The sequence below is a fragment of the Gymnoscopelus microlampas genome (genome assembly GCF_963454915.1).
Source record: "Gymnoscopelus microlampas genome assembly, chromosome: 12".
NCBI classification, from domain to species: domain Eukaryota; kingdom Metazoa; phylum Chordata; class Actinopteri; order Myctophiformes; family Myctophidae; genus Gymnoscopelus; species Gymnoscopelus microlampas.
Genome location: NC_139949.1, coordinates 47,992,989 through 48,013,435, shown reverse-complemented (window position 1 = coordinate 48,013,435; position 20,447 = coordinate 47,992,989). Strand labels below are relative to the sequence as shown.

The following is a 20,447-nucleotide window of genomic DNA, read 5'->3' as shown; positions in this document are numbered from 1 at the left end:
ATCAAAGTCATGGATCATATAATCTTTATTACCAAAGAGGGAAGATGTTATGCAATGTCATTCGATCCATGACCAGTATTCATACTATATGTGACAAGTTGTTACTCTCTGGTTGAGGCAGGGTGTTCATGATTATGTTTTTAAATGACATGCAGTATGGGTATGGATTGGATGCCTATCAATGACATGAACACATCCAATAACGAGTGGTTTCACATGCAGGTAAAATACTTTTGTTTTTATTACCTTTTTCTTAACAAATACATTGAAGTACATCCATAACAACACAATTCTGATTTCTTCCGCGTTTATCATCAAGTGTTTACATCTACACACTTTTTACAGATTTGTGTACAAAACAATAATTTACGTCCCATAGAAGGCTAGTTACACTTAACTATACAACAAGTTGTAAATGGTAAAATAAATATAAAGACAAAACAAAACAAATAAATCACAGGTGAAATAAATGTAAAAAGCCGTAGTACAAATTTTACCACCAACACCAGCCCTCTGAAGTTGCATTTAATGAGACTTGATCTGCCTTTTCGCTGGCAAAAGGAGGTCTGTGTGAGAGCGGGAATAAAAGAGTCCAGTGAGTCGGTACTCAGATGCAGTCTATGGAGAAAGTCGGACATTTGGGTTTAGCTAAAAACATCTTCAGTGGTCAAAGGTTACGCAGAATGTTATAATGGCTAACACGTTGAGGAACACGATTCATACCGTTTGTCATAATCCAGATTATTGCCTACCGGAACAACTGAGGTCAATGACTACGACTGCGACGTCCATATTATGGTAGAACAGATGGGACAGACTGGGCCACCAACCTACGTTTTGATTTGACAAAAGTTAACTGTGACTTCATGGATATTGGTGCACATGAAGCATGACGTACTCCCGTGGGTTGCAGGTATTCACTAGTCTGCAATGTAAATTCTTTGTGTTATTAGTCGTTCATAAGCTAAAAAGAGTATAATGCTTAATTTATGTTCCGTCGTAGGGCGGTGTCACGCACCATAACTAGCTACTAGCAGCTTTGTGAGCTTGTAGAAATCTTGCTGAAATCTGCCATTTCCTGTGTGTGACACCCTCATGCGACGAAGTAGAAATCAGGCTTCACTAGCTTTGTAGATAGATTAATATGTAATCCTTCATGGTATTATCAGGACAGAGCCAGTAGTTCATTGTTTTTTTTCTCTTATTTCCTTAACTATAGCCAAGTATGAGTTGATTGTTTCTCTCCAGGTGCTGTACACAGCGTTTTTGAACATTTTTGGTCAACAAAGCAAATGGTGAATGTTTTGTCACAGAACCAGGGAAGCACTGTAGATAAGATTTCTATCATCTCTCACACCATACATCATAACATAACATGATTAATGCATTCCACGTGTTCTTCAAACAGTGAAGTTGGCAAGTGCTACTGGAAGCAAATTCCTCACAACCATACTGCTGCCTGTGTTGTGGAGTGAGAGGACCTGAAATCAATTTCAAGATAATTACTGTATGCAATTATTATTCTTTTCCATTGCGAGGATATAAACCAATAATTAGGAGCGCTGTGATGTGGAATTGACTGCCTAAAAACAAAGTGGAAAATGGTGTATCTACAAAGAGATCGGAGACATCTGCACGATCTGCCATGCACACTGTGTTACCAGCGGGGGACATGCAGTTAAAAGTGCGACTCAAAATGAAGGGCTTCTGTTGCCTACTCTGACGGACGTTATGTACATGTTTATACATATCCGAGTGAAGGGTTGGTGCAGAGGGTTTGTTAAAAAGAGCGAAAAGAATTAGAACAGACTCCCTAAGTGTCATATGCATGGTCGTGCGTACGGCACTGGTTTTTGTTGTTGTTTTTAAAATGTGAATTTAAAAGCAATGAGGAGGTTAACTGTTAACTGATGGGCGTCTGCAGTGTTCATGATGGGCGGTGGCACAGTATTTTTTGGCCCCGGTCAGAGTCACTCCTGCACCACGTCCACGTCCTTGTGGTGGCGTATGATATGCTGGTTCTTCTCCGACGGCCGGCGGAAGCCTTTCGAGCAGATCTCGCAGCGGTGCGGATAGTCTTTCGTGTGGATGGAAATTACGTGCCGCTTGAAGCCCGACGCGTCCCCGGTGCTGTAATCGCAGTACTGACACTGGTAGATCCTCCTCTCCTTCTGCCCCTTCCCTATAACCACCGTCACGCTGCTGGCCAGGCTCGCCGCGCTCACCCGGGCCGGCGGAGTGGAGCTGCCGGCCCCGCTAGCCGGGGCCGGCTGCTTCTGCTTGGGGGTGGGCGGCGCGACCGGCGCATGCGCCTCTACCGTCCTCTTGGCCTCGCTCTTTTCCGACGAGGCCTGCTGCTCCTTGGTGTGCACGGACAGGATGTGGCGGCTGAGCACAAAGGGGTCCGCGATTTTGAAGTTGCAGTGTCGGCACTGGTGCAGCTTCTTGGTGCGGTGCGACAGCGAGTGCTTCTTCAGTTCCGACGGCCGGTGGAAGCCCTTGCCGCACACGGCGCACTTGTGGGGGTAGTCCTTGGTGTGCACGGAGATGATGTGGCGCTTCAGGTCGCTGGAGTTGGAGCTCTTGTGGTCGCAGTGGGCACAGTGGTGGGTCTTGTTCTCCTCGTGCGTCAGGCTGTGCTGCAGCAGCTCCTCCTCCTCGGCGAAGGTCTGGAAGCAGCGCTCGCACTTGTACGGCATCTCCTTGCTGTGCTTGGTCTTGATGTGGGTCTTGAGGTTGGAGGAGTCGGCCGACTTGTAGTCGCAGTACAGGCAGGAGTAGGGCTTCTCGCCCGTGTGCGTGCGCATGTGCTTCTTCAGCTCGGACGGGTGGCGGAAGCCCTTGCCGCACTCCACGCAGATGTGCGGGAAGCTCTTGCTGTGCACGGCCAGCAGGTGGCGGTTGAGCAGCCCTTGCTCGGCCGTCTCATAGTCACAGAATTTGCACTTGTGCATCTTGTTGGCCGGCGGCGGCGACGAGGCCGACTGGTTCTTGGGCTCGCGGTGGTGATGCTGCAGCCGGTGGGAGAACAGCGCCGCCTGCTGGTGGAACTCCTTGCCGCACATCTCGCACTCGAAGGGCGCCTTGCTGCTGAGCGTGTGCACCTCCATGTGGTTGTGGAGGCTGGCCTTCTTGTTGGTGGTGAAGTCACAGTCCGTACACTGGTACTTTTTCCTGGTCAGCACGTCCTGGTGGTGGTTCTTGGTGTGCCGCTTGAGGAAGCCTCTCGACTTGAACTTCTTGCCGCAGAGCATGCAGGGGTACACGGTCAGGGGCTGGCCGTACGGGCCGATGATGATGGCTGGTAGAGAGGGGAAAGGAAAGCAAAAAAAGGAAAAAGAGAGGGAGATGAAACGGTGGCTGTAAACACGATGCACTAAAACAGGGGTGTGCAACTTTGATGATGGAGAGACACTATATTTCCACACTCCAGAGGGCCACATTGCATATACTGTCGGGCCATTCTATGTCACACAAATGTAGCAAAAATAGCCGATCTAAAAGCTCAAAACGCGTCGCAGTGCGACGCGTTTTGAGCTTGTAGATCTGCTATTTTTGCATTGGAATCCTGATTTTTTTTTTTTTTTCTTGAATTGGAATCCTGAAAGTAACATTTTTATTTACTTTCAAATGCATTTAGTTATACTTATGTTAACTTTATGAACTTAAATACAAGTACATTGGATATAAAAAAAGACAATATAATTGTAATACTAGTCATTAAGCTACTAATATAGACTGAAGTAATTAAAGCGGGTCATGTTTGGAATTGTAACAGCTGAAATCAATAATATATCAGTATTCCTATATTAACCTGTGGGCCACATTAAGTGAAGGTGGGGGGCGCATGTGGCCCCCGGCCCGCCAGTTGCCCACGCATGCACTAAAACTATGCAGCTGTACAATTGGTGCTCTTTGGAGAGGGTTCAATTAGGTCAACAAGGTTTTTTAACTTCCTTCCTTTTGTGTAACATCAGAGTAAGAAAGTCAGTCGGTGAAATGCAGGTGTCACCTGCGTTTCCCTTTCTTTTCTTTGCCTAGAAACTAAGCCATGGATAAATAACGGCTTAAGACCTGGAACTGTGTCATTTTTAGATTTGAGCTAAAAAGCATTATTTTACACTTTGGGCTATTCAAAAATAGCAGATATACAAGCTCATAGCGCGGCACCGAGTGCCGCGCTACGAGCTTGTAGATCTGCTATTTTTGACATGAAAAAGTTTGAGCACCACTGATATAGAAACATATGTTTTTCAGAATACTGTTGAGATTTAGGAGACATGTAGAATCGGCTTCAGGTCTCAATGGGTTAACTTAACTGAACATTGTGATCCTTTTTATGATCACCGACTGACTCTCTTACTCCGATGTTACACAAAAGGAAGGAACTTAAAAACCTTGTTGACCCAAGTATAAATCTAGCTTTATGCCCGGCACTGAGGTGCCTGCTGACACTCACCTGTTTGGACCTGCCGCGGTTCCGACCGCCGCCTGTTCTTGCTTCGTTGTCTGTTTAGCTCGTCGACCCCGTCCGACTCGTCGATGTGCAGCAGAGCGCTGGCCGCGCCGTTCCTGTTTTCGCAGCTCTCACTGTCCTCTGCGAGAGCGAGAACAATGTCAACGACAAAATACAGATACCTGCATTTCTTATTCTAAATTAGAGCAACTCAACCCGTCTTCACAGATTGTATTAACATGCATCACGGGTGATTGCATGACATTCAGACAGCGCTGAAAACATGACAAATCTGTTTGGAAATACATGTAGCTTGGATTGCAACATTACCCCATATTTCACCAGTTACTTTTTAAAATACTTATGGATATTAGTGGATGGACAAGGAAGGAGGGAGACCATAAGTATGCTATTTAATCTGAATAAACCTCAGCTGTAATATATGTTGTCGAAAGGGTGTGTTGTTCACACTGTCCACCTGTTATGAAGGAAAAGTGCTACCTAACGCACTTTCTGCTAAAAATGCTGATGTTTCCATAAGATCCCGTGTCCACTTTATTTTCTTTGCCTAGAAACTAAGACATGGATAAATAACAGCTTTTTAACTTAACCCTTTAAGACCTGGAACTGTGTCATTTTTAGATTTGAGCTAAAAAGCATTATTTTACACTTTGGGCTATTCAAAAATAGCAGATATATATATACACTCGGCTGAAAGCACCACGGCCCTCGCCTAAAAGCGCTTCCTGGTGCCCAAATTGAAAATATTTTAGCTTTCGGCAGGCAGGGAAAAGCGTTATACGTGCACGCGCGAGCGCAATGTAAATCCCCACTGCCAAGCTGCTGGCGTTTCCAAAGACGCGGCGCTCCCGTTATAAACATTTAAAAACATGCGCTGCGCTCAGGAAAAAAACATCTTGGTGGACACGGGGCCTCACATTGCTCACACAATTTAGAGAGACAGGCTGAGGCAGAGCGGGAGAGTGCTGGTGGTAGTCAAGGGGGGGTATTACAACCTCGTCCAGGAGCTTTGTCTATACGAAACTCGTTTTAAAGCTTACTTTAAGGCTAAGCAAGGGTCAATTTGAAGACCTGGTGCGGAGTGTTGAGCCAGCAATCTCGAGACACAATTTATCGCGACTGGTCAGCTGATAAAAAAAGCGGCCCGTCATACATGCATTTCTCAAAAAGTCTAAACTATTCGTAACTTTTGAAACAGCTCCGCTCGGCTCAAAAAAAAAAGCACTGACCAGGGCCTTTTAAAAAGGCGGCCAGCCTTTTGGTCATTTCAAATGTTTTCATGTAAAAAGGCGGGGGCTATTTTCTTTTTTAAAAGGGAGGACAGTGTGAACATATTTTTTCTTCCGATTTCAGAGGTCTATTTTTTTTTTATTTGATCTCCTGACAGTTGGCGGGGTAAAAAAAATAATCTAATGAACAGGATGCGTTTACTGACCATAAGCTGCTGCCCAGGCCACCGGCATGAAGTCCTTGCTTAGAGAAACGCTATCGTAAGAGCGGTCATGAGTTACTGGCTCCTCACCTCCTACCACCACCTCCATATAAACCTCATCAGTCACCTTGGACCCACCTGCAGCCGAGCACAACAGGCACACACACAAAAAAGGAGATGCAAAATCTGCAAATTCTTTAAAGCTGCAATCCGTAAGATTGATTCATGTTCTACCACAATGCATTCGCATTACCGTGACGTCATTCTGTGCGGTTGCACCAATGACAGGCAATTCAAAAATGTTTTGCCACTTCGAGTGTTGCATGTTTTTAACAGATACTTGTATGTGTGTTGACGGTCCACATCTGTATGCAATAGCCATGTGGACTGCATTCAATGCATCACGTGTCAATGAAAACGCACCGTCCTCTTTTTACCGTTCTAGGAAACATTTTTGACACCCCGACCGCCTAAAACACTATAACAACATCCCTGTGTCCTTGTTAGAACAGTTGTGATGATGCCTAGAAACATTCCGTTGTGTGCTGCTGCCGAGAGATACGCTTGTATGAATTTTCACTTTCACTTTCCTTCGAACGTGTCAGACCCTAAAACTGCACAAAATCTGCCGACTATAGGTTATATGAATCAAATCAACCCCTGGTGTTTTAAGTGCTGTCGTCACTGTGCCATGCATACAGTACAGCCTGCTCTTTGGATGTGAGTTAACACACACCATGGTTTCCTTGGTTGGGATGAGAATCTCCTACAGACATGTAGACCATCTTCTCCCTCAGTGTTTGACCCGAAGATTCTGTCAGCGCCACGCTCTCTGTGTCGCCGTCACTGATGTCAACCGACTCTCCTGCAAGATGAAAAAAGAAGAAAAGAAATTACATTAATGTTCAATTCCAATGTACAGTAGTCTCACGTAGCCAGACAACTATTTCACAATCTCCGAATGCTATATAGTCAGGAAGTGCACATCCTGAAAGCCGAGAACGGAAGCTGTCATCTGTTCCGTCATTTCCGTTCATGAAAATATAAAATATCTTTACATTTTATTTAGTAGCAAGCTATAAATGCTTTGATTATTTTGATTTATATTAGGACACATTTGCTCTGATGTAAAGACGAGACGGAAGCGGGGAGGAGGCGTCACAGAGAAATATAAAATAATAAAAACCATCCACATAAAAAAAAAATGAGCGGCTCAAGTAGTGCAGTGCCAGAACAATCACACACAGTGTTATTCGTTGACGTCGGGCAGAAACCTATTTTCTCCATGTTTCGACTTGATGTTTTTTCGTAAATTAATGCAGTACTTCATCATGCAAGTGTCACACAAAAGTATCACAAATAGACGATCTACAAGCTCACAACGCATTGCGATGAGATGCGTTGTGAGCTTGTAGATCTGCTAGTTTAGCTATTTTCGAGAAGACAAAAAAATGGTGAAAGTGGGTTGGTGGGTTTAATAAATATTTAACCAATGAAAAGTATTCAAAAATAGCTACTGACTACATAATAACTACATTGGATACATTGGAGGTTCTTTTTCCTCCAGTTCCTGAATAGCAACCGCTTTGGACATACGGACTTTCCACCCGACAGTGACGTATTACAAAAGGACACATCATAAGCGACTTCGGGGTTGTTTTTCTGTAAAGTCCCTTGTAAATGTCGGTAGTTGCAGTTTTTTTGGGCTTGTTTCCTAAGTGTAGTTGCTTATTTGGGCTTGCGTCTAAAACTGTTTCAATCAGTCGTTCTCAAAAAGGTTCATATCAAGGACCCACCCCACCCCCCTCCCACCTAAAATATTTGTGCCAGGGACCCCCATACAAGATTTGTGTAGTTAAAATGCTTTTAAAAATATTCCAAATATTTAAACTTTTTTTCCCAACGATTTTTTGGGAAAATAGCTGATCTACAAGCTCAGAAGGTGTTGCATCGTGATGCGTTGTGAACTTGTAGATCAACTATTTTCAAATAGCCTTGTGTGTGTGTGTGCTCATGTGACCTAGTTGCTTCTTTTGGGCTTGTTTTTGTAGACCTGGTTATCTATTTCTCTCAAAATATGGCAACACTGGACACATATGCAATGGAGTGTTGGAACATTGTGTGACTCACCCATGTCGTCCTCGCCCGAGTCAGCCTTGAAGATGTACACCTTTATCACCTCCTGGCCGTCCTCGTCCTTCTCCACCTCCTGGTCCTCCACTGTCCCCTCCACGGTCACCTCCGTCCCATCGTCTGACACCATTTTACCCGCCTCGTCCACTGGTGTGGTTTAAGGGGGAGGAGAGCATATAAACAAACAGAATATATTTAATAAAGCATCAAATAATATCTAATACTTTGTCACAAGCAGTTTTACTAATAATTGGACCAATTGTCTAAGTGATCGTGGGTGCTACACTCCCCCTGCCAGCCTAGGGAGCCCAGAGCCGAGCTCATGCCTCCTTCAATGCATGAGAGCCAACAAGCCAACTACTAGCGCGTGGAAGGAACTTGTTATCCTAACCAGTTCCTTTCCCCTCCATCAGGCGCCCCGGCTATCAAGGTGGAGGCGGTATAGCGACCAGGATTACTGCATGTTTTTGTGAGGGTACCTACCTACCCTACAAGCAGTTTTGATTTCATTACTCACACATGCATCAATGAAACCGGGTAGGATGAACGCGTAGTTCTTTTTCAATTCTAAAAGGTAGCTCTCCCCAAAACATACTACAGATTACTGCAGACTGGCAGTCAAGATCAGTCGTTTGGAAGGTGGGAGAAAAAAAAGTTGCTGAATGCACCCGAGAGCCGACACCGACAGACGGCTACTATGGTGCTAAATATAGCCTATGGCTTGAGGTCTTTTTCAACAAGAAGCCGCTGCTATCCGACGGTCGAAAGGGCTTTCGACACCGTCACACCGCCGCAGATGTCAGTGCGGTGGAGAGCTACCTTTCACAGTCAACTTTCCTCTTTAGACTTTTGTTTTGGATGAAAATCTTCTCTTGTGTAAAAAAAAAAAAAAGAATCTATCTTTCACATGTCTTAACAATACCCTGTTTCTCTCTGTGTGAAAAGACCTTGAACAATGAAAGAGCTCCTGTTCTATGAAAGAGCTCTTGTTGTCTAGCTGGGAAAGAGGGAGTATGACTGTCTGTCTCTAGATAAAACGTTCTTTTTCACCTTTTAATGAACTAAATGACATAAATGATTGAGTGGAACATTTCAAGGATTCAAAATGATTATGTACGCAAGGAGCTGTAACACGCAGTTATACCACACAAACCTTGATGTACTAACTTTATAACAACATATTATAAGATAATAGATGTTTATTGTCACTGTATTGTCACAGAATACAACAACATTTTGTTTAGTGCACCCACTTCAAATAGCAGCACTATCATACATTATTAGCTAAAAGTCAGGCGGTCAGTCACAAAATGCAGTTCTTAAATTAGCCCTTGATGGGGCGCCCGCTGGCCTAGCGGTCCAGGCGCATACCACATATAGGCTGTAATACAGCCTGACAGCGTGTCGCAGGTTCAAATCCCCATCCCGACGACCGTTGATGCGTGTCACTCCCCGTCTCTCTATCCCTGTTTCCTGTCAATCTCCACTATCTGCTATATTTAAAAAGGCAGCAAAGCCCCAAAACTATCTTAAAATTAGCAACTGATTATGTTCTACCATGTTCTGGTTGCCTTACTTGCGGAACCCTGTTTTAGATCATAATAGGATCCGTTTTTTGCTCCATGAAGATAAAGTTCACCGACATGCGTTTAACTGACAAGTTGAGGGTTCAGCTAATGATTCCAGTTTGTCTATGCAGACATAAAGACATTATAACAACTGAAACCTTCCACACTTAGTTAACCACTGCTTTTTTTATTGAAATCCAAACGTCAATATAACAAAACAAACATTTCGGACCTTCTGACGTTCAGGGTAAGCCCTATAGTCTGCAGGGTGTGTGATGGATGGCTGATGTAAGCAGTCAGACACGGTGACCTGGCCCAAGTCGAAATAAATCGGAGCTCAGGCGAGCACTTAGGCTCTAATGTAGCCTGACAGCGCATCGCAGGTTCGAGTCCCATTCTCCGACGATCTTTGCTGCATGTCTCTCACCCCATCTCTCTCTCTCCCTGTTTCCTGTCCATCTCCACTGTACACTATCAATTAACCACTTAAACCCCATATGGGTTACCGGAGTCCCTCAGGGCTCAATACTAGTGTCTTTTCTGTATTCTGTTATTGTGGGGAAACGATCAGCTATTTTCAGCGAAAGCTTTCCCCACAATACCGATGCTGGGGTTTATGTGGTTAAAGGCAGAAAAGCCCCAAAAAATATCTTTATAAATAAATAATTGGGCTCAGGTGTAGGTATGACTACACACCTGGTGTGCAATGCAAACGAAGCATACAGGATAAATCAGCCATCCCCACACACACACACACACACACACACACACACACACACACACAGAGAGCCTCTGTCATGATGACACACGTTTATCTTGACTTTTATGTATGTATTTCCTTGTGGCTATACCTTTGTAGTCACACTGTACCTACATCTAGATTTCCAAGATACTGATCACTACCTACAACAAGGCCCTCAACAACCAACCAGGCTCCCCGCCATCTCTCTGAACTCCTCCCAGCGCCACGCCTCCCCTCAGGTCGGGTGATGCCAGCCTCCTGGACAGGATGTCCAGGAGGTTGGCATCGCCCGACCTGAGGGACAAAGAGAAAGACAAAGGAACCAACCTGGGGTGACAGGGCCTTGTTCTCGGTTGCCGCACCCCACCCCCCCCCCCCGTCTCTATGGAACTCACTCCCAGCTCACATCAAAGCAGCCCCCACCCCCCCTCGCCACATATAAAACCACACTCAAAACCCACCTTTTCAGACTCGCATTCCCTACCTAATCATGATCCCCTTTTTTTTGGTTAGTTAGTTAGTTAGTTCGTTTTTAACCCATTATTACCTAGTTTTTCTTCCTAATAAACGTTGTTTTTATTCTTTTTCTGTAACGCGACTAACCTAGAAAAGCGCTATATAAATTGTATGTACAGCATTATTATTATATTATACTTTGACAACAACTAAGGCAGGGGTCTTCAACAGGGGGTCCAGGGCCCCTAGAAGGTTCTCAGAGCTACTATAGGGGGTCCGCCAAATCTTTGTGTGATAGGATGTCTTTTTTGACATGAACCACTTGAACCCTAGCATCCCTGTTCTGAGGGGAACAGTAGCCGAAAATAGCAGATCTACAAGCTCACAACGCCTCGCGCTGCGAGGCGTTGTGAGCTTGTAGATCTGCTATTTTTGACAAAGAGGTTTGGTGTAGGGGGGGGTTTAAGTGATTAAATAATGAACAAAAAACATGAATTTACACAACACTGACGATAGTCAATGAAGCTATCTATGAAATCTATGAAAAGGCTTAATCTGCAACACAATTGTTGGTCCTTGGCCTGAAAAAAACGTTGAAGACCACTGAACTAAGGCATGGCAAGCAGCGTATTCACGGAAATAAGGAACTGAAAGAACTGAAACTCTTTAGTTTCAGTCACACACACGAATAACAGTATATCATCACACAGTCCTCCTGAGGGACAGTCAGTCAGTAAGTAGGCTGTAGAGATGTCCCGATACCGATACCTAGATCGGCAATGTGGCCGATATGTCCTTATTTGGTCATATCGGAATCGGCGAGAACGCCAGTCTATGCACCGATCCGATTCCCCCTTTTTTTTGTTCACGTGATGCCTATGCTGCGCCAGCAAAGCAATCCCCCTTTTTTTTGTTCACGTGATGCCTTTGCTGCGCCACCAAAAGTAAACAAATGCAACGCAGCATGCGGTCTCGCCGGTGCTGCTAGTGGAGACTGGAGAGTGTCGTTAAAAGTTGAAAATGTCGGCCATTTGGCAATATTTTACAGTAGAAAACCCCACCAGCACAACAGCTAAGTGCACCGTCTGCAAGAAAGATGTTCCGAGGGGTGGCAAAAATGTCGCCAAATTTAACACCAGCAACCTGATTAAGCACTTGCAGAAAAATCACGCAAAAGAGCACGATGTTTACCTCGAGAACACGAAGAAAAAAAAGGATCCAGGACCAGAGCAGCAGCAAAGTTTGGAGGCCTCATTTGAACGACGGGAGAAACTTGCCAAAGACAGCCCAAAAGCAACAAAGATAACCGAGAAACTGATAGAATTCATTGTTCTAGATGACCAGCCCCTCCAGGTTGTTGAAAACATTGGATTTCGCCGTTTAATCGAACATTTGGAGCCAAGGTACAATTTACCAAGTCGTCATTATCTAACAGAAACTTCCCTCCCAAAGCTGTTTAATACTGTTAGGGAATACGTTGCAGATCAACTAAATAATGTACAGGCTATAAGCTTTACCACCGACATTTGGAGCTCAGGCGTCAGCCCAATTTCTATGATTAGTTTGACAGCACACTGGGTGGACAGCTCCACATACACACTTAAAAGTGTTGTGCTGCACGCAAGTGAATTCCCCGGGTCACATAGTGGCATCACTATTGCCCAAAAAATGGAAGAGATGCTTGTGAAATGGAACATCATCAAGGCTAAAGTTCACGTTGTTTTGCGAGATAACGCAAGCAATATGAAGAAAGCAATGGAGGAAATGAAAGTGGCGAGTTTGGGATGTTTTGCCCATTCGACCCAACTCGTGGTGAATGAAGGACTGCTGTCACAGAGGAGCGTTAAAGATGCGCTGGCGAATGCTCGAAAAATTATTGGGCATTTCAAACACTCGCCACTGGCTACATCACGTTTCGCGGGGGTCCAGAAAGAGCTCCAAATGGACATTAAGCGTCTAGTCCAAGACGTGGCAACGAGGTGGAACAGTACGTTCTATATGATCGAGAGTATGTTGGAGCAGAAGAGATCCATTTATGGAGCTGACTACGAACTGCCAGTGACCCTCACAGCCAACCAATGGGCATTGCTGGAGAAAACCGCGATCGTTCTGGCACCATTTGAAGAACTGACCAAACGGATTAGCTTCTCCACCTCAACTGCAGCTGACGTTATCCCCTCCCTTACCGCGCTAAAACGGGTGCTTGCCCGAGACACCCCGGAGGACAGTGGTATAAAGACGATGAAGACCACCCTCCTTGAGGCTGTCGTCAAAAGATTTGGACACGTGGAAAAGGAGCCCTTGTATGCAGTTGCCACTCTCTTGGATGCACGTTACAAAGACCGGTATGTCAATTGTCTAACAATAATGTAATAGTCTAAATATGTATGTAATTATTATTAATATTAATATTTATTTAACACATGAGTAATGGCTAAACAGCATCATATTGCATTAAGTTATTTGTCACCATCAAGAGATACTAGCTATGTATATAAAGTTCTGAATTCTGAAATCAAACTCCATTGCAACAAAGCATTTTAAATCTAATTACACTCATAATAATGCCCCACACCAGTGGTTCTCAAACATTTTCATGTCAAGGACCCCCACATTGATATGTATTTGGCCATTGAATAGATGTTGTGCCAGCAACCCCCATAAGATAAAAATGTGTCAACATTTGTAATCTGTTGAAAATAGCTGATCTACAAGCTCACAATGCTTGTTGTTGTGAGCTTGTAGATCAGCTATTTTCCAAAGCAAATGAGTGCCCCCTCCTGGACAGAATAAAAACAATTACAACAAAATGAATCATTACACTTAGAAGGAGGTTATTGTTTGTTTAGACACTTAGTATCTCTTATTGTCATTTCAGATACTTCACAAGTGAAGACAGCATCAAGCATGCAAAGGATGCACTGACCAAAGAGGTGGAGAAGATGGAGCAGTCTGAGTCTTTGAGGACAACTGGGGTAGCAGAGCCAGCACAGAAGGCCCCACGTATGGAAGCACAGGCTGAGGCAAGCAGCAGTGGCAGAAAGAGCAGCTTGCTGAGTGCATTTGACGAAATCCTCCAGGAGCATGGGGAGGTAGGTGGGGCAAGTAGCAGCACAAGCTCCCAGGTTCAAATACATACATATTTGTCACAGCAAACCATCCCACGATCAGACAGCCCATTCCAATACTGGAAAGAAAACAAACTACAGTTTCCCACCCTGGCTGCCACTGCTGCTAAATTTCTCTGTGCTCCATGTACCAGTGTGGATAGTGAGAGGCTGTTCAGTGCAGCCTCAAACATTATCGACGCTAAGAGAAACAGGCTAGATGGAGAGAGAGCAGAAATGATCATCTTCTTGAAGAAGAACTTGCCATTGCTCTTGGAATTGTGAGCAGTACTGCTTTATACACACAATGTGTAAGCCTACTTGAAGTGAAGTTTTTGTTTTTTACAGTGAACAAGCATAGATGCTGCTATTTCTTTTTACCCTGTAATTTTTGTGATTTTTATTTATTTTGAATGTTAGTGTTTCTAAAAAAAAGAAACTACTTTTAGTTGCACTTATTCCTGTACAGCTAATTCAATTGTCTGTAGCCTACTTGTTCAAAGTGAACTTACAGTTACCTCTTTATTGTTATTTGTTGACCTAAGTAACTGCATTCTGACCTGTACTAAGTTCTACAGTATGTGCAGCCAACTTGTTTGAAGCAAACAGATACAGATTTCTTTTGTTTACTGAGTAGATGCTCACTTAAAGTTTGAATGTTACAAATGCCATTGCACTACTGTTTGTTGTAACTGTTACAACAAAACAAACAGCTTTAAAACTTAATGTTTACATTTTAAATGCCTTTCAAAAGTTGGATAATAAAAATAACAGGTTCTGTGGCATTCATTCTCTGTATGTTCTTATTATTTAATGTTTTACAAAGGGTTTAACCTGATGACAGCAATCACATCATGTAAGGTTAGTCGTTAGTACTAGTATACAGCTGTTAAAATTATAATAATCATATTTTATTATAATTATTTTAAGCACGCTGGTATCGGTATCAGTATCGGTATCGGCCCACACACAAGTTGTGGTATCGGAATCGGATCGGGAAGGAAAAAATGGTATCGGGACATCTCTAGTAGGCTGCACTAGCCTTTCTGCTTTCATGTATAGAGGGGCGGGTTTAAAATCAGCGCGGAGAGAATGCGCCTGATCCCATTGGTTCATCGATCTGTCCGTCAGCCCCCGCCCCGTCAACACAACATTACGAGCGACGCCCACTGCACTCTGGTTGGTTGGGGAAATGAAACACTTCCTATAAGGGGTACACCGATGCGCTGGTCCAGGCTTTTATTTTTTAGCAAAACTAAACAATAAAAGCCTGGAGATCGAGGCTAGTCAGTCAGTCACACTCACATGATATCATCAGATAGTCGCCACAGCTGTCGTCCTGGTCCTCGTCCTGCGCCTCCTGGTCCAGCCCGTCCTCCTCCGGTATGTCTCCCATGGCCACGCCCTCTTCCTCGCCCTCCAGCGTCATCACGCAGGTCTCCACGGCTACGTCCTCGTCCTCCTCGCAGTGCACGTACTCGGACACCACGTCCTCCACCGCGTCCTGGATCACCAGCTCGTCCGGGGCGAACCTGTGGACCGCCATGCCTTCGCCCTCGCCCTCCGAAACCAACACAGTCTCTTGTAGCTCCACGACAAACTCCTGTCCACCAGCGCCACCCTCATCTGGAAGAGAGAATTACACACTTAGAACACCCACATAACTGCTAAGGCTGCTTTTTTTATTATGATGCTCTGGATAATGCTTAACAACGTTTGACCTGGCGTGCCTATTTTGGGAATGTCATTGTAGGCGGAAATTGTGACAGATGGCCAATTTCACAAATGGCCAATCTACAAGCTCATAATGCGTCACATCTCCACACATTGTGAGCTTTGAAGACTAGCTATTTTCAAAACTTTTTGAAAAGTATAAAACAGGGCATAAGTGGTTAAATAATACCTAGTACGGAAACCTTATTTCAAAGCAGAAAAGACACGTTTTAAACTATCTTGAAGCCAAACCAACTTCTCTTTGTTTAATAATTAGGCAGGACGTGATCGAGCTATACCTAGAAACCTGGTTTGGATGTTGGGGGGGAATATATATATATATATATATATATATATATATATAAATATAAGAGAGAGAGAGAGAGAGAGAGAGAGAGAGAGAGAGAGAGAGAGAGAGAGAGAGAGAGAGAGAGAGAGAGAGAGAGAGACGCAAGTCACCCATGTTGTTTTACTGGATTAACTAGAAACAATACTTATGACAGAAACTGCTGCATTTGAGAGTACCTGACAGACAAGAGTTATGATAAGTATGGGGATGGATTGTGACTGCATGTTGTTTTCTGTGCTCCTGTTGTGTTTTGTCTTCTGTGCCATGTTTTTTTTTATCAGGGCTTTTGTTTTGAGGATGCTGCAGCTGTTAAAAGAATCCTGTTTTGTACACCATTGGTTCTGAAAGTGGGGTCTGGGGACCCCCAGGGGTCATTGGAGAGGGGGGGTACCAGGGGGTTCCCAGCGAAACAAATTAACATATGGTTAATATGGTAAAATTTTTACCACTTTATACTTTGGCTATTCAAACATATAACGGCAGTGCTCGGTGCCGTGCTATGAGCTTGTGTATCTGCTATTTTTGAAAAATCCTGGCACAAAAATATTGTTTTGAGACAGGGGGTCAGCAGCCAAAAAAAACTTCATTTTGGGGGTCCTTGACATGAAAAAGTTTGAGAACCACTGTTGTACACTGCTGAAGGGCCTGTATGTTAAAAATCTATTTAAAAAAAACTTAGATTGAATGAAAAGAAATAGAATACTTGGGAGTTTGTTTTGTAGGCTCAGATGTAGATACATAGTATCTCCACGAGTAAAAGAAAAAATTAAAAAAAGAAAATATTGAAACTCTTCCCAAAACTAGACTGGTCTGAGAATTCAAACACAACACACCACACAGAGCTGTACTGAACACTCAGTGATGTATTAATTATGATGATTATTTACCAGATCCGTGTAATATTATTTTAGGCTCTTGAGAATGGATTGCAAGCCTGGTGTCATCCTCATCCATTGTCCTCACACTGCATTTGTCAATGGAGAGCTGAAAGGAGAACAATGAAGGGGTCAGGTGACAGGTCTTAGCCTGCCCTGCCATCATTCTCAACCACAGTGCAACAAATGTCAAGCGTACTTAAAGGGATATTCCAATTTCAAACATATTCGGGGTCATTTTTAACGTCTACTTGGGCTTTTGTGGTCACTCCAGACAGTTTTTAAGTCGCTTGATTCAGTATTTAAATATTTGATATTCATTTAATCAGACACGCCCCCTTCCTATACAAACCCATTGTAACTACAAACTCCATTTGTTTTCAATTGAATCTAACATGGTTAAAATGGAGTTTTAAGTTACAATGGGTTTGTATAGGAAGGGGGCGTGTCTGATAAAATGAATATCAAATGTCTAAATACTGAATCAAGCAACTTAAAAACTGTCTGGGGTGCTCACGAAAGCCTGAGTAGATGTTAAAATGACCTCAAACATGTTTGAAAGTGAAATATCCCTTTAAAAACAATAGATCTCCATGCAACACCGCCACAAGCGCCTTCTCCATATTAAAAACATCTTTAAAATGCATATATGTAATAAACTATATAACAACAATCATGTATTATTACTGTTTTTCCCGCAATCATGCAGTATTTACAAACAACGGCAGGCAGGCAGCACAACCACTGGTGCACTTTTTTACTCGCCAATCGCCATCACTACAACAACTGCAAGACGTTGTGCACGTGATCATTCATTACATGCATGTTATGTTATCCGGTTCAACTTCCTGGTGGTACAAAGGATGCTGGGTAATCATATACCTCGACAGTGTCGACACAAGCTGCAACCAAACCGAATGCAAAGCAGCATGAACACATGTAGCGACTAGCTACTTACAACAAATGAGTATAATTGAGAATGACATTTTACTGTCTACGGGTCCAGTCTTACAATGAAGCCAGAATCATCGCTTTTGGTTGTGTATATCAGGCGTGCAAAGTGTTTTCAAACAGCACAAACTGTCTTTGTATGATATGATATAATATGTCTTTGTACCTATGTCACACCAAGGACAATGCACAACGTGCATGCATTTGGTGGGTGAAGTTATCCTGACAGATGTTAGATATCCATCTAATCGTCTGGCTACTGCAAGACTATCCTGAGTCCTGACTCTAATCCATGTATTATTGGAAGTAATGAAACAATGAAATATGCTTGAATCTATGCATGCCATGCCTATGTAGTTTCCATTCAGAAAGGTAAAGGTATATATCCACCTCACCAACAGCCAGAAGTGTGTTCATGGGCTTCTCCTCAAGCACTAGGAACAGAAACATGAGGTGTGTGTTATTTCGCGTACACCACGTCCCATCATGTCAATCACATAATGAATGAACCACACACTGCTAAAGCTATAACTGGGTCTTGGCCATCTGCTGCAGACGAGAGACAAAGTGGTGGTAGTCATGTAAGAGCAAATTAAATAAATAACCAGTGCTATTAAACGATGCATCTACATTTTAACCATTAAGTGCAGATTTTTAAGGGAACAAGTCAAACGGTGCCTCAGTTCAGTTGCCTCTACATTGCATCAAATCTCAGGAGTGCAATGCAAACATGTAATGCAGACGGTAACATAGTGACGAGACGTAAACACTAGATAGATATGCATGCAAGCAGGGGGATGCCATTTAATTTCCACTGCATATACCATCCCCCACCTCCAGGTGGGAAAATGCCACTGTGAGACTGTCAGGGAGAATGCGTTTTGAAAGATGCTGCTCACACAAATCTGATGTACACAACTAAACAACACCTGATTTATTACCATACATAAACAAGTCTGTGCGATCTAACAACGGATATAGACATTGTGGTCATTGTTTAAGAGGTTAACCGGTTTGCCTCAACCACTGCTTATTACTGATGGGGAGCAGGCGACCCCCCCAGCCCAGGGGTCTACTGTTTTTTTTCCCTCTACACCAATATCTCTTCTCCGAAATAGCTAATTATGCAAGCTCAGTGATCTTTTAGATCTGCTATGTTTCGCCCCAATGTTAGAAAACGCACGCGAGTGTTCAAGTGGTTAAACTAACCGCCCCTGCCATTTAGTGGTCTGGGGTCTGGGGGACACACTGAAGAGACCAAACTCATTATTATGCTCAAAACGCACATACTGTGAAAATTAATTGCACCTACGACCCAACCTGGAAATACGTTACACTGTGGCCGTTACAGTTACAATGTAGCTATTACAGATAGGCTACAAGCTAGAGGCTGCAGTTCCCCTCCCCACACACACACACACACACACACACACTCATACACAGCACACACACACACAGAGCTGCTACATGTCTGTATCATGGCTCACTGGAGGAGGAACGCCTTCCCCACTATTGGTTTTCATTAACCCACCAGCCCTGCGCCATTTTGTTAGCCCGATAGCTCGAACAAACGTTAATTATTATCACAAATGGCGAGGTTTAATTAACGTGGACACAGTCTTTCTGCAGTAACGTGAAATTGCTTCACAAACCCACCGCTTGCAGCCCAATACAATGACGTTTAAAACACGCATTATGACCGTTTAGTAAAAGAGTCGCTAGCTGTGTGGCTAGCACCACGGCCCTCTGTGTGTACAGGCCTGTCTGTGGCCTAAAAGAGAAAAGGCCCTGTTTCCCTCCACGGCCTCCGACACACAACACAACACAACGTTTTATTCGCATGCAACAACGCGCGATACAAAGACATAGCGCCAAAAAAAGGTTCTATAAATGCGTGAAAACATGCAAAAAAAACAACGACCGCATTACCAGATTTTATAACGCTGCGGGGACAGGGGGGGGCCTCTTTCTTATCCTCTTCTTGGAGTCGTTCCTTCCCACCGGGGCGCCAGGGCCGTGTGCTTCCCCCCAGACTCGGGCTGGGATTCGACCGGGAGCTGCGTGTGTATTTGGGCGGGGAAGGAGAAGGAGGGGCCGAGCAGAGACCTAGTGTAGTGTGAGTGTCCTCCAGGCAACTAGGCAAGGCAACGGCAAGGCAGGGCAGGCAGGGCGGCAGCCAGAGCACAACGTTTCTCCCGCTGCATGCATGCACTGCAGCCCCCCGCTCCGCTGCTCCGAGGCCGCCGTCAGCACCGCGCAAACGTCACTGGCCCGCAGTAGTGTTAGGAAAATGCGGAAGGATTCTCCTGCGAAATCCAAAATAAATGGTGGTGGTGGACGGTGGTGGTGGACTACCACCAGACACAGGCCATGATGATAACCACAAAAAACACACACTCCTTTCTTATTATTTATGCAGGGACTACTGGAGGCCAGGGTGGTGGTTGTTGTTGTTTTAAAACATTTGATATAAGTTTGGTATTACTATGTATGTACTTACAAAGTTCAATTCAATTACATTCAAAGGGGCTTTATTGGGATGAGAAAACGTACTTTACATTGCCAAAGCAAAAGTAGAACATTACAATATACACATCACACTACTGTACTTTGAGTATACAAATGCAACCACATATTTGTAGTC

General features: G+C 44.0%; 1 protein-coding gene across 4 annotated transcripts; it reads right to left on the bottom strand.

Moving 5' to 3' along the window:
- Positions 1 to 223: 223 nt before the first annotated feature.
- On the bottom strand, positions 224 to 20,043 carry LOC311057529 (zinc finger Y-chromosomal protein 1). 4 transcript variants are annotated; one of them, XM_084074499.1, is made up of 9 exons: positions 19,733 to 20,043; positions 18,194 to 18,237; positions 16,865 to 16,961; positions 15,221 to 15,541; positions 8,040 to 8,189; positions 6,646 to 6,774; positions 5,913 to 6,047; positions 4,460 to 4,597; positions 224 to 3,301 (listed from the first exon to the last, which is right to left on the bottom strand). In XM_084074499.1, the coding sequence occupies exons 2-9, from the start codon at positions 18,218 to 18,220 to the stop codon at positions 1,971 to 1,973; spliced, it is 2,328 nt and encodes a 775-aa protein (XP_083930625.1). In that variant the 5' UTR covers positions 18,221 to 18,237; positions 19,733 to 20,043; the 3' UTR covers positions 224 to 1,970. The 4 variants fall into 4 exon arrangements, with proteins under 4 accessions (XP_083930625.1, XP_083930627.1, XP_083930628.1 ...); XM_084074501.1 differs by having other exon boundaries at positions 18,199 to 18,237; XM_084074502.1 differs by lacking the exon at positions 5,913 to 6,047.
- Between the last annotated feature and the right edge of the window lie 404 nt (positions 20,044 to 20,447).